We start from the raw sequence: 13,297 nt of genomic DNA on the forward strand, positions 1-13,297 counted from the left end.
TCTGTAACTCCATTTTGCTTTCAAGATTTTGGATCATTTTTATTATCATTATTCTAAATTCTTTTTCAGGTAGATTCCCTATCTCCTCCTCTTTTGTTTGACTTGGTGGGCTTTTTTCATGTTCCTTTACCTGTTGGGTATTTCTTTGCCTTTTCATCTTGTTTAGATTGCTCTGTCTGGAGTGGGCTTTCTGTATTCTGGAGGTCTGTGGTTCCTTTTTATTGTGGAGGTTTTACCCAGTGGATGAGGTTAGATGATTGGCTTGTCAAGATTTCCTGATTAGCGAAGCTTGCGTCAGTGTTCTGGTGCGTGAATCTTGATTTCTTCTCTTTGGAGAGCGATGGAGTGCCCAGTAATGAGTTTTGAGATGGGTCTATGTGTTAGGTGTGACCTTGGGCAGTCTGTATGTTGACGTTCAGGGCTATGTTCCTGCGTTGCTGGAGAATTTGCGTGGTATGTCTTGCTCTAAAATTTATTGGCTCTTGGGTGGTGGTTGGTTTCAGTGTAGGTATGGAGGCTTTTGGACGTTCATTTGTTACTTAAAGATCCATGTATTCAGGAGTTTTCTGTTGTTCTCAGGTTTTGGGCTTAAGTCTCCTGCCTCTGGATTTCAGTTTTATTCTTCCTGTAGTCTCAGGACTTCTCCAACCATACAGCACTGATAATAAAACTTCTAGGTTAATGGTGAAAAGTTTCTTCCCCGTTAGGGACACCCAGAGAGTTTCACAGAGTTACATGAGGAAGAGGAGAGGGAGGAGGGAGATAGAGATGAGCAGGAGGAGAAAAAGGGGGACTCAAGAGGAGAGAGACAGATCTATGAAGTTGTCTGATCCCAGAGTGTTCTCCGTAGCCCAGACACCCACAAAGATTCACAGAATTGGATTGGGAAGAGAAGGGGAAAGCAGGAAATAGAGGTGTTCTGAGGTAGAAAACAGAGAGTCAAGATTGGGAGGGAATAATCAACACACTCCTGAATAAAAATGGGAGCTGAATATTGGATTCTTAAATGCTCACAATTTATATCATATACTGAAAAACAAAAATTAAAAAACTAGATTAGAGGTTAGACTCTTAAAAATACTATATTAAAAACAAAAACCAAAACATAAAAAAAGTTTAGAAATATATATGAAGTTTGGTTTAAAAATAGGGCTTCTCTTCTTCTTCTTTTTTTTTTTTCTTTTTTCCTGTAAGGTTATAGTGTATTGAAAATGAAAATTAAGGAGTAGTAAGAGGAGTACTAGAGGACTTTAAAAGAAATAAGAGAAAAAGAAAAATAGAAAATAGAAGAGAAGAAGAAAAAAGAAAAGAAATAAAAAGAAGAAAAAGGAAAAAAGAAAAAAAAAATTGTTTTACCTAATTAAAAAAATCGTAAAAATCTATGAAAATGAAAGTTAAGGAGTAATGGGGGAGTAATAGGGAATTTTAAAGGAAAATAAAAGAGAAAAAAAAATTTTTTTTCCCCCTTACTTAAAAAAGAAAAGAAAATAAAAAAAGAAAAAATGTATCTAGGAATTGCTCTGGAGCTATTGTGGTTAATGTGGGTTCTGCTCAGTTTCAGATATCTCCTCGTTCCAGCTTACACTTCTCGATATCTACAGGCCCTGCCGGTGAAGTCGGTGTTTTCTTCAGGGATTTTAATCTGTTGCACAGGTCCCTTCGAAGCGGTTCCCTTTGTTTATTTGGCTTCTGTTGCCGGTTTCTTCCGGGCCTAATTTCCGCCCTGACACAGGCGGGCGGAGGTGGATTCTTATTCAGGTAGCTAGTTCCGTCGCGTTGCGGGGAGGGGCCGGCGCTGCAGGGAGGGGCCGGCACTATTTTCTCCGTCTGGGCTGCTCAGGCTCCTGGCGGTTCCAGCCCTCGGGTGATTCACAAAAGCGCGGTATACAAAGCTGCGCCTGCGTTTTGTCCCTACGCCGCCCGAGTGGCTCAGGCAGCCAGGCGCTTGTCGGGCGCTCTCTCCCCAGGTGTGGCGCGTCTTCTGTCCTGCGCGATCCCAGCCTCAGTTTCCGCTCGCGCCAGTTGGGTGCGTGCGCCTTCTGCCCTCCGCATCCCCAGCCCCAATCCCCGTCCGCACTGGCCGGGCGCGTGTACCGTGTCTAGCCACGACCCTCCCGGCGGATGTCGACCATCCAGAATCTCGGGAGGACTTTTATTAGAAGGTGAAGGCCTGTTTGCAGTGTGGTAGGGGATGCGATCCTTGGGGCCGAGCCTGCCCCCTTCCGGCTGGGCCGGTCCGCAGACTGCGAGCTCTTCTCAGGACTTTCTCGGTCTCTTTGTTATGCGAACGGCCGGCAGTGTGTTCAGGCCGGTTAATTTTCTCTCTCTCTCTTGCTGTCCCACAGTTCAAGCTGGGAACTCACAAAAGCTCCCTCCGATTGTTCTCAGGGCACTCAGGCCCGGACCCTGCCCCAAGCAATGCCGCCCGCTCCTCTCCGTTCCGCCCCCACTTGCTGGTTGCGGATGCCGGCGTCTGGGGTACTTGTCTGCTGGGAGTTGCTTTTAGGATCGTAATCTGTGGGTTTTATTTATTGTATCCCTCCCAGTCAGATTCAAACTCTGATATTCAAACACTTCCCCCAGGCCCGCCAGTGCGAGGGTTTCCCAGTGTCTGGAAATGTCCTCTATTAAGACCCTTCCCGGGACGGATCTCCGTCCTTATCTCTTTTGACTCACTTTTTATCTTTTATATTTTGCCCTGCCTCCTTTCGAAGACAATGGGCTGCTTTTCTGGGCGCCTGATGACCTCAGCTAGCAATCAGAAGTTGTTTTGTGAAGTTTGCTCTGCGTTCAGTTGTTCTTTTGATGAATTTTTAGGAGAGAAAGTGGTTTCTCCGTCCTACTCCTCCGCCATCTTGGCTCCTCCTCAGATATTGAATTTTGTTAAAAGCTTTTTCTGCGTCTATTGAGATGGCCATATGGTTTTTATTCATCAGTTTGTTAGTTATTATATCACATTCATTGATTTGTGTTTTGCCCGTAGTCCGAGTCCCCCGTCGGGAAAGAAGACTCCTCAAAACAATGCAACTCGCAATAGGGGAATTTATTACTGACTCGAGCCAGGGCCTCCCGCCCTCACCAGGTGTGTGAGGACGAAAGGCCCCGAGCCCCAGTTCTCTCGGGTATTTATTAGGTCAAAATAAGCAGCAGGTAGTTGGCACAATCGAATTGGTTACACAGTGGGTAGTTGGCCTAAGCGGATTGGTTACACAGTTGCAAGGTAATTTTTGTTGGCCCTTCATGGGGCTTTCAGCTTTCCCCTGATAGGTTCCCTTTTTTCTGGCTAGGCATATGTTGATTGGCTGGCTCCAGGAGGCCTGATAATTATGTTACCCCGGGAAACCAGGCCTACTCCTACTCTAGGCTGCCTGCCGTGGCATTAGCCGTGACACCCTCACAGTTTGCATATATTAAGCCATCTTTGCATCTCTGGGATAAATCCCACTTGATCAAAGTGTATGATCCTTTTAATGTGTTGTTGAATTTGGTTTGCTAGTGTTTTGTTGAGGATTTTTTTTCTTGTATTGCTACAAATTTCCTTTTTAGAGCTGCTTTTGCTGCATCTCATAGATTGGAACATTATGTTTCCATTTTTATTTGTCTCCATTTCTTTGTTTTTTTTTTTTTTTAACTTTGATTTCTTCTGTGACCCAGTGTTTGTTCAGTAGCATATTCTTTAACTTCATGTGTTGTAGTTGTTTTTTTTTCTTTCTTGTCGTTGATATCTAGTGTCATAGTGTTATGATGGGAGAAAATACTTTATGTCATTTCAGTTTTCTTAAATTTGTTGATGCTAGTTTTGTGGCCTAAGATATTATCTAACCTGGAGAATGTTGTATGTGCACTGGAAAGGGATGTGTATCTTGCTCTTTTGAACAGCATGTCCTGTAGATAATTATTAAGCTCAGAGACTAATGCATTCTTTAAAACCAGTGTTTCCTTACTAATTTTCTATCTGGATGATCTGTCTATTGATGCACATGGGGTTTTAAAGTCCTCTACTATTACTGTATTACTGTCAGTTTCTCCTTTTGTGTTTGTTAATAATTATTTCCAGTATTTAGGAGTTTTTCACTTAAATTGTTATACTTTCACCTCCAGAATTTTTATTTTTCATTCCCTTATGTTCTATATCTTCCCTGATATCCCGTACTGAGATTTGAGCGTATTTAAGATAGTTGATTTAAAGCCTTTGTCTATTAAGTTCAGTGCCTGTGCTTCTTCAGGGATCAGTTTTGTTAATTTTTTCTTTTTCCTTTCCGTGATAGATGCTGCTTTCCTTGCATGTCTCTAAAAAGGTTTTTGTTGAAAACTAATCATTTTAAATATATTAATTTAGCAACACTGGAAATCATAGCCTTTGTCTCCCTTAGGGTTTGTTTTTGTTACGTTTTTGTAGGCTTATAGTATAGCGTTTATTTTAGTGACTTCTAAAATAGAGAAGAGAGTGTGAATTTCCTCTCTTCTTGTCATGTGTGGTCTATGAAGTGTGTGCTACTTTAGTTTATGTTTATTGAGTGTTTTATGCAGAGATTTCCTTGAATACCAAATGGCAAATAAAAAGAAAGGAAAAAAGAGAGCGAGTGAGAGTAAGAGAAAGGGATTAAGGGAAAGAAGAAGAAAAGGAGGCAGGGAAAGAAAAAGAATTAAAAGGAAAATGAATTAAAAGACCTTACAGTCAAATTGAAAAAAAAAAAAATCCTCCCAGTGACTCTGTCTGCTCATTGGCTCAGTGTTGGGGCAGTCCTTCAATACTAGCCTGACCATTTACAATTCTACCTTCACCTTGGTTTTTTCGTTTTTTCCTGGGCTAGAGATCAGCCAGAGGTGAAAGTTTTGGCTTTTCTTACTTAGGTCTTTACTGAGAATACCTTCTGCCCTGGGCATTTTTTGTGGCTTCTAAAATTCACAACATACATGGCACTTTTGAATTACCTAATTTCCCAAAGAAATTCTCTCCCCAGCCTTTTTTTCTCTCAGTCTTTTAGTGTTCTATGTTTCAACTATAATCTCTTGTCCCAGGGTGATATGGATTGTTTATTTGACTTAAAATGTTTTTGACTAGTGCTCACAGCTTTTCTGCCTGAGTGAATTCCAAGTTGGGCAAAGCAATGATAAGCACTTTGTATTAGTCATTCAGGTAACCTCAGACAGGTTAGAGCAGACAGATACAGTATTTCATGAAGAAGTTGCCACCGTGCTCTTTGGGACCAGTAGCAGAATCCCACACTAGAAACAAGGTCTGCTTTAAGTCTGCGGTCAAGACGGGGAGGAGCATATGGGAAAGGCCAATCTCAATAGTGATTGGAATGCAAATAATTAACAGCAGTTCTGGGAGATGGTTTGGCAGCTCCTTATGAAGTTAAACATAGACTCACTATATCACCCAACAATCCTACTCACCTGGGTATTTACGCTAGAGAAATGAAAGCTTATGTTCACACAGAAACCTGTACGTGAATGTTCATAGTAGCTTTATTTATAATAACTGAAAACTTGAAAAACCAAAACATCCTTCAGTGAGTAAATGGATATACAAACTGGTATGTTCATGCAGTGGAATACTTAGTTTTGTTTAGTTGCTAAGTTATGTCCAACTCTTTGCGACCTCATGGACTGTAGCCCACCAGGCTCCTCTGTCTTTGGAATTTCCCAGGCAAGAATACTGGAGTGGGTTGCCATTTCCTCCTCCAAGGGATCTTCCCGACCCAAGGATTGAATCCGTGTCTCCTGCGTCTCCAACATTGGCAGGCAGATTCTTTACACTGAACCACCAGGGAAGCCCTACTCATCAGTTTAAAAGTAACGAGTTATTGATATGTTCAGTCAATTTAGATTAATCATATAGGCATTCTGCTGAGTGAAATAAGCCAGCTCTAAAAGGTTACATACTGTATGATTCCATTTATGTGATATCCTTAAAAGACAAAATTGTAGTGATGGAGAACAGATCACTGTTTGCTAGGGGTGATGAGTGGAAGAGAGTGTAATTATAGCTGGATAGTACAAGGAAGTTTCTTTGGGTGAAGAGATTATGTGTCTTGATTACATTGGTGTTTACACAAACTTATATGTGTTTTAAAATTCATAAACTATATAACAAAAGAAAAAATTAATTTGACCACATGGTGATTAATAGAAACTGGTGATGGTGTCCTTCGTTTGTCAAAATCATTTAGGCTTTCTCCAATTTATTAATGAAGGAGAAATTCATAGAAAGATTTCATAGATGGCCCACCATCTCTTGGTTCACTCTTCTTGAATGGAGAAGCATTCTCAGAGACCAAGAAAGTTCTGTGCACTTCTGCTAATATGTGTTCAGTCAGGGTTTGAATTCCAGTGGGGCTTGGGGGAAGCCTCTGAAAGCCAGAGAGTATACACATTTAGCTTTTCATTATCATATTTTCAGCCGATGGTTGTGCTAGATGGTCTCCCAACTAAAACAGGTGTATGTGGATGTTGGCTCCCAACAAATGCAAGCTTGCCAGTGAGAGGATGAGCCTGCCATCACAAACATGGGACAGAAACTCTTTCAGATGTTAAGCAGGCTCCATGCTTATATGGCTTCCTTTCTTCCTATAATAATGCATTTCTTGGGAAGTACAGATGACAGATTCCCAAACAAGTGAAGAAAAATTACAATAGATTTTTTTCCCTTATCTCTTTGCTTGAATCCTTTCTGAAAGGTCTAATAATATCTCTGATATAGCTCTTCTCAAAATCTGATATTGGAGAAGCAGAGACCTTCTATAAAAATGAATATGGGAAAGACTGTCTAAGACAGATCTTAGAATCCTGTCTTCTCAGTCAGCCTTGTCTCTCTTGTCAGACTCATTATTTAATAGCTTTCAGTTGTCATTATGTGAGTGACTCCCACACCTCCAGATTTTTTTGCTCAACTCCACTCCCCTGTATATTTAGTTGTCTGGTATACATCTCTTCTTGAAGATGTAGCAGGTTTGTCAGACTTGTCAGGTTCTAATAGTGTATATTAATTTTTTATCTCTTATCAGATCTGGTTATCCTTTTCTAATGCTTTATTTCAGCAAATGGAAATCACCCATCTCTTTCTAAATCTAGGAACCAAGGAGTCATTCATGGCTCTTTTTTTGAATTTTGGTCCTTTAGATTCTGACTTTTCTGTATGTCTTGTAATTGTTTATTCTTTCATTGTCATTGACATTGTTTATCATCAGGTTGTGTCATATGTTACATGGATTCTCCAATAACTGCTAAACTGTTTTCCCCCATTTTAAATCCATTGTCTATACTGCAAACAGAATAATGTTTCTTTAATGCAGATCTCAATTTGTCACTTCTTTAAATAAAGCTCAACAGTCATAACCTGTCATTGAAATACAGTCCAAATTCCTTAAGATGGCTTAAGTAGTGGTTCATGATGTAGATGTACTTTTGGCCCTTCCACTTACACTTTGTGTTTGAATGTTGTCTTAGTTCCAGTTACTAAAACAAAATACCATAGACTGGGTGGCTCAATCAACAGACAATTATTTTGTACGGTATTGGAACCTGGAAATTCTAGATGAAGGTATTGGCAGATTCAGTTCCTAGTGAAGGCCTCTTCACCTTTTAACAGAATCCTCATATGTGTGTGCTCCTGTCTCTTTTACTTCTTCTAAGTGCTGCACTCAATATGTCAGCAAATCTGCAAAACTCAGCAGTGGCCATAGGACTGGAAAAGGTCAGTTTTCATTCCAATCCCAAAGAAAGGCAATGCCAAAGAATGTTCAAACTACTACGCAGTTGCACTCATCTCACATGCTAGCAAAGTAATGCTCAAAATTCTCCAAGCCAGACTTCAACAGTACATGAAGTGTGAACTTTCATATGTTCAAGCTGGATTTAGAAAAGACAAAATTGCCAACATCCGTTGGATCATTGAAAAAGCAAGAGAGTTCCAGCAAAACATCTACTTTTGCTTTATTGACTATGCCAAAGCCTTTGACTTTGTGCATCACAACAAACTGGAAAATTCTTCAAGAGATGGAAATACCAGACCACCTGACCTGCCTCTTGAGAAATCTGTATGCAGGTCAAGAAGCAACAGTTAGAACTGGACATGGAAGAACAGACTGGTTCTAAATCGGGAAAGGAGTATGTCAAGACTGCATATTTTCACCCTGCTTATTTAACTTATATGCAGAGTATATCATGTGAAACATAAGCTGAAATCAAGATTGCTGGGAGAAATATCAATAACCTCAGATATGCAGATGACACCACCCTTATGGCAGAAAGTGAAGAAGAACTAAAGAGCCTCTTGATGAAAGTGAAAGAGGAGAGTGAAAAAGTTGGCTTAACGCTCAATATTCAGAAAACTAAGATCATGGCATCTGGTCCCATCACTTCATGGGAAATATATCGAGAAACAATGGAAACAGTGAGAGACTTTATTTTTTTGGGCTTCAAAATCACTGCAGATAGTGACTGCAGCCATGAAATTAAAAGATGCTTGCTCCTTAGAAGAAAAGCTATTACCAACCTAGACAGCATATTAAAAAGCATATTGTGTTGCCAACAAAGGTCCGTCTAGTCAAAGCTATGGTTTTTCCAGTAGTCATGTATGGATATGAGAGTTGGACTATAAAGAAAGCTGAGTGCTGAAGTATTGATGCTTTTGATCTGTAGTGTTGGAGAAGATGGTTGAGAGTTCCTTGGACTGCAAGGAAATCCAACCAGTCAATCCTGAAGGAAATCAGTTCTGAGTATTCATTGGAAGGACTGATGCTGAAGCTGAAACTCCAGTACTTTGACCACCTGATGCAAAGAACCAACTCTTTGGAAAAGACCCTGATGCTGGGGAAGATTGAAGGTGGAAGGAGAAGAGGACGACAGAGGATGAAGTGGTTGGATGGCATCACCGATGCAATGGACATGAGTTTGAGAAAGCTCCGGGAGTTGGTGATGGACAGGGAAGCCCGGCGTGCTGCAGTCCATGGGGTTGCAAAGCATTGGACATGACTGAGCAACTGAACTGAAGGACAACTAATCTCATTATCGGGCCCTGACCATCATGACTTTGTCTAAACCTATTAATAATTATCTCTCAAAAGCCTTGTTTCCAAATATCCTCATATTGGGAGTTAGAACTTCAACTTATGAATTTTGGGGAATGTACACACAAACATCCAGTCTGTAACTAGTTTTAATGGTCTACTTGAAGTTATTTGAATAAAACAAGTTAGCAGACTGTCTTGTATGCCAGATTTGACCAATCACCTGGTTTTTCACAGCCTGAAAACTAAGAATGTTTTTTACACCTTCAGAGGTTACACTTTAAATGGTTTTAGAAATACCTACATAATATACTTGATTCTGTCTGTAAGCTTGTAAAATCTGTAATACTTACTTTTCATCTTTTAAAAAAGTTTTTGCCAACATTTAGAGTGATTATGTGTTTTGCTTCCTTGCCCTTACTATACTGTTATTGCAGAAGGTCGTTTCTTCTTCCATGTTCTAGAGGCCAAATTTGTTGTTCCTTAGGTTGTCTCGACTTGAATTTGTTTTATGTTGACTCTAATTTGCTAAAACTAAGATCCATTTGATGAACCCTCGTGACACTTAGACAGTACCATTCTATGAAGAACTGTCTGTTTGAAGAAAGGTAACCTTGGAAGGTTGTTGTGACTTTGTTAAATTAACATTTGTTAACGAGAGCCCCAAGGCGTTGGCTGGTGAACCCCAATTCAACAAAAAATCACATGGGAAATTGAAGTAGAAAAGTTCATTGCTCACAGGTTCTGGAGGAAGGACATGGCATGCGTTGAGGAGCCATACAAGGGCAGACAGTGACAGGAACCTGGGGCACGTGCTTTTATTGTTAGGGTCCATGGCTGGAGTGTGTTGAAGGTTCCAGTGCTGTGGCTGGATTGGTCAGTTCAAACCAGAAAGTGCAGGGTTTTCATAAGCTCTGTGGTTAGTCTTGTCTAAGGTTGCCTAAGGGGCAGTACCTGGGGGACAGGGGAGACCGTTGCCAGAAGGGCTGCTGGAGAAGCCCTGTTAGGAACTTACATTTGCTTGTGACTCTGGCTGTTATCTGGGAATGAGCTTGGGGAAGGGGCCACTTTCAGTCCAAGACCCCTGCAGGCTGCTTGGCCACACAAAAATGGATTCCACGGCAGCAATATCATGGAGTAGTTTAGCTAAACTCAACTAAGATGGGGATTGTCTTTTACCCAGGGTTGTGCCTTGTGTATATTGGTTTTTATATGTGTTGAATTTTTGAAGGTGTGTCTTATGGTTGTCTCATGGAGGCGCATGGAGGCGGGGTCAACTCCCCTCCACCCAAGTTAGTTTTTGTGTGAGGAAAGATGGTGCTACACATGTAGCAAGAGAATGTGGAAAGACTTACTCACACAGTGAGATTTTCTGGGAACACTAGGGCAGGCACCCAAACTAGTCCAGACTGGCTTGAGTGAAGAGGGAAGAGGCAGGTGCTTGTGGTTATTATTGTGGTTAGTGGATGGGCTGAACTGATGAGTCCCACGTGGAGGCTAGATATGTGTGGTTTGAACTTCTTGCTCTTGCTATAAGAGGTTGACTTTTTTCATTGTCAGGTTTTGCTTATTATAAAAGCAGTATGTCCTTATTATGAAATAAAAAAAAGTGTAAAAAGTCACAATCAAAAAGAATACAAAGAGCATAAGCACATGTCTTATGTAGTGGAAAATAATAACAATTCTTTGGTATATCACCATTTGGACATTTAAATATGTTTTTCAGCATTAAAGATGAGGTCACATTTTACAGATGTAATTGCTTCCCCCCCACCATTTTACAGAACGTCTTTCCATGTCTCTAGATAAATTTCTGAAACATCATATATAATGATTTATTATTGATGTGTGTTAATGTGATTTTCTGTGCATCAGTTTCCTCATCTATAATATGGAGATTATATTAGTCACAAAATCAAAGTGAAGAATAAAATTAATTAATACCTGTAAAGTGCTTAGAACAATATCCTACAGGTAATGAACACTGTGTAAGTTTTTAAAATGCAAATGAAAACCAACTGGTGGGGAAGAAGACTAGGGAAAGGATGTTAAAATAGCTTAACCAAGCAAACCAGTTGAATTTATTTATTTATGTTTTTTCATTTAAAGATTGTATCTTTAAAATCTTTTGTTAACCACACAAACATTGAGTAAAATGAAATTCTCATATATCGATGTTTAGAAATAATGATTATACTGAGCTAGGTTATAGCATTATTTTTTTGTGCCTTTGTTGCCAGGATATTCTGAATAATCTTGAATCATGTGACCTTGAGGATGATGACCTTATGCTTGATGTGGATCTGCCTGAGGATACACCTCTTGAAAATGGTGAGTGAGGATAACATTGAACCTCAAGAGCTACTTGACAATACCCAGTTTGGTATTTGTTATCTACAGACTTCCTAATCTCTATGGAAGTAGCCTTTTCAGACTGAGAGTCTGTCTTAAGTGACATAAAATAGGTTCATTTGCACACTTGTTTAAATGTTTAAGACCTGACTTTGTAGGTCTTAGGTAATATACTCTGTGACCCAATAAAGTTGTGTACCTGTATTATAAAGTAACTGGTAGATACTGTTTGTCCTTTTGTTCCCTTTGTGCCTGCTCACTTTTTCTTCCCTTTGTCTCATTTGGATTTTAAGGAGGAATACATTTAGAGAAAAAGAGATATCTTTTGTCTTATGAAACAGTAGTAAAGACCATTAAGTTAATAAATATTTTTAAAAAATCAAGATGGTGACCTGAATGAATCACTCTATTCTTTTTACTCCCCAATTCAGTCTGTCTTTGTCTCTGGATCCCAGTAACTTCTGAAGTGGGGCTTTAGATAATCCGTGTAAAAGACGGACCTGGATGCTCTTGCCTCCACTGATGTAGCATTTGTAGGATTTTCTGTCTTGAAGACTGGTTAAGAACCAGAGAGTAGCCTAGGAAGCCCCTGGGGCAAAGATTGAAATGGGATCCTCCTGGTAAGAAGAATCTGAGAGAGCTGTGGCTTCCTTATCAGTCAGCACTTGCCAGGTTTCTTTGACTTTCTGGGGCAGGGGTGAACTAAAAAGGGTAGTAAAGTCCTTTTTATACCCAATGCTAGAAGAATACAACGGTATTTTTCAGAGAGGCTGGATGGTGGTTCTAGTGCTTCACTGAGGTTTTAGGAGCCTGCTTGCTGCTCGCTTTTGTCATATTAGTCAGGCTTATTTTTTCTCCCTTACTGCCAGGATGCTGCATAATAATCACTCTCAGAATCTCAGTGGCTTTCAAAATAAACTAATTTTTTTGTTTTCTTGAATTTGTGGATTAGCTGGGACAATTCAGGCTGTGGGACTGAGTTTAGGTCTACTCTTTGCTTCTTCATTTTGAAAACAGGACTCCTTTGAGCAGGTCGTGCTCATGGCAAATAGCAAGCAGAAGGACAACAGGGAGAGCAGAAATATGCGTATAATATCTCTTAAAACTAATCACTTAGAACCAGTACACTGTTACTTCTACCCACATTCTGTTGGCTAAAGCAAGTTGCATGGCCAAGCCTAACAGCAGTGGGACTGGGAGGTGTACTCTGCTCACTGTGTGAATCTCTGTGGTGGAGGATGTTGGATCTGTGAGTCTGTTGAAGGATGGTGTGGAGCTGAGAACAGTATCTGTTCCTCCACAGGGATGGAGACTGTTGCATCTTGTGGTTCTGCTGTCACTTGGGATACTCCAGCAGTCAGTGCTTGGTTCTCATCAACTGAGAAAGAAAGGTCACAGCCAACACCCAGGAAGAGGAACAGGGAAAACAGCGGAATGGGACTAGAGTGGCCCAAAGAGATAATAACAAGGGCATTTAGATTCCACTGCAGCACAGTGCTTTCTGGAGCTTATAAAAGATTTCCCAACAGAACAATAGATGACAGAAAGCATAGCCACGTTTGAAATCTAAATTAGTGTCCTGGAAGATCAAGTGGAAAAAATATTATAGAATACAGATGAAAAGCATAAATCATTAACAGTTATAGGAGAAAAGATAATGAGACTTTGTGATCTAGAAGATTTAATGTGAAGATTTTAGGGCTGGTATTGAGGGTGGCTCAGCTGGTAAAGAATCCTCCTGCAATGCGGGAGACCCCAGTTCAATTCCTGGGTTGGAAGATCCCCTGGAGAAGGGATAAGTTAACCACCCCAGTATTCTTGGGCTTTCTTGGTCGTTCAGATGGTAAAGAATATGCCTGTAGTGTGGGAGACCAGGGCTCAATCCCTGGGTTGCAAAGATCTCCTGGAGGGGAGGGCATGGCAACCCA

At 40.5% G+C, this 13,297-nt stretch overlaps 1 protein-coding gene across 4 annotated transcripts in view; it reads left to right on the forward strand.

Moving 5' to 3' along the window:
• The window catches only part of CCSER2 (coiled-coil serine rich protein 2), a 166,993-nt gene that overhangs the window by 59,569 nt on the left and 94,127 nt on the right, over positions 1–13,297 (forward strand). For all 4 annotated transcript variants that reach the window (XR_010661532.1, XM_065922727.1, XM_065922728.1 and 1 more), the window contains exon 4: positions 11,258–11,348. Coding sequence is in view for 3 of the 4 variants with exons in the window: in XM_065922727.1 (XP_065778799.1) it covers positions 11,258–11,348 (91 nt within the window). In the remaining variant the exon portion in view is untranslated. The remainder of the gene's footprint in view (positions 1–11,257; positions 11,349–13,297) is intronic.

The sequence above is a fragment of the Muntiacus reevesi genome, chromosome 2 (assembly GCF_963930625.1).
Source record: "Muntiacus reevesi chromosome 2, mMunRee1.1, whole genome shotgun sequence".
Classification (NCBI taxonomy): domain Eukaryota; kingdom Metazoa; phylum Chordata; class Mammalia; order Artiodactyla; family Cervidae; genus Muntiacus; species Muntiacus reevesi.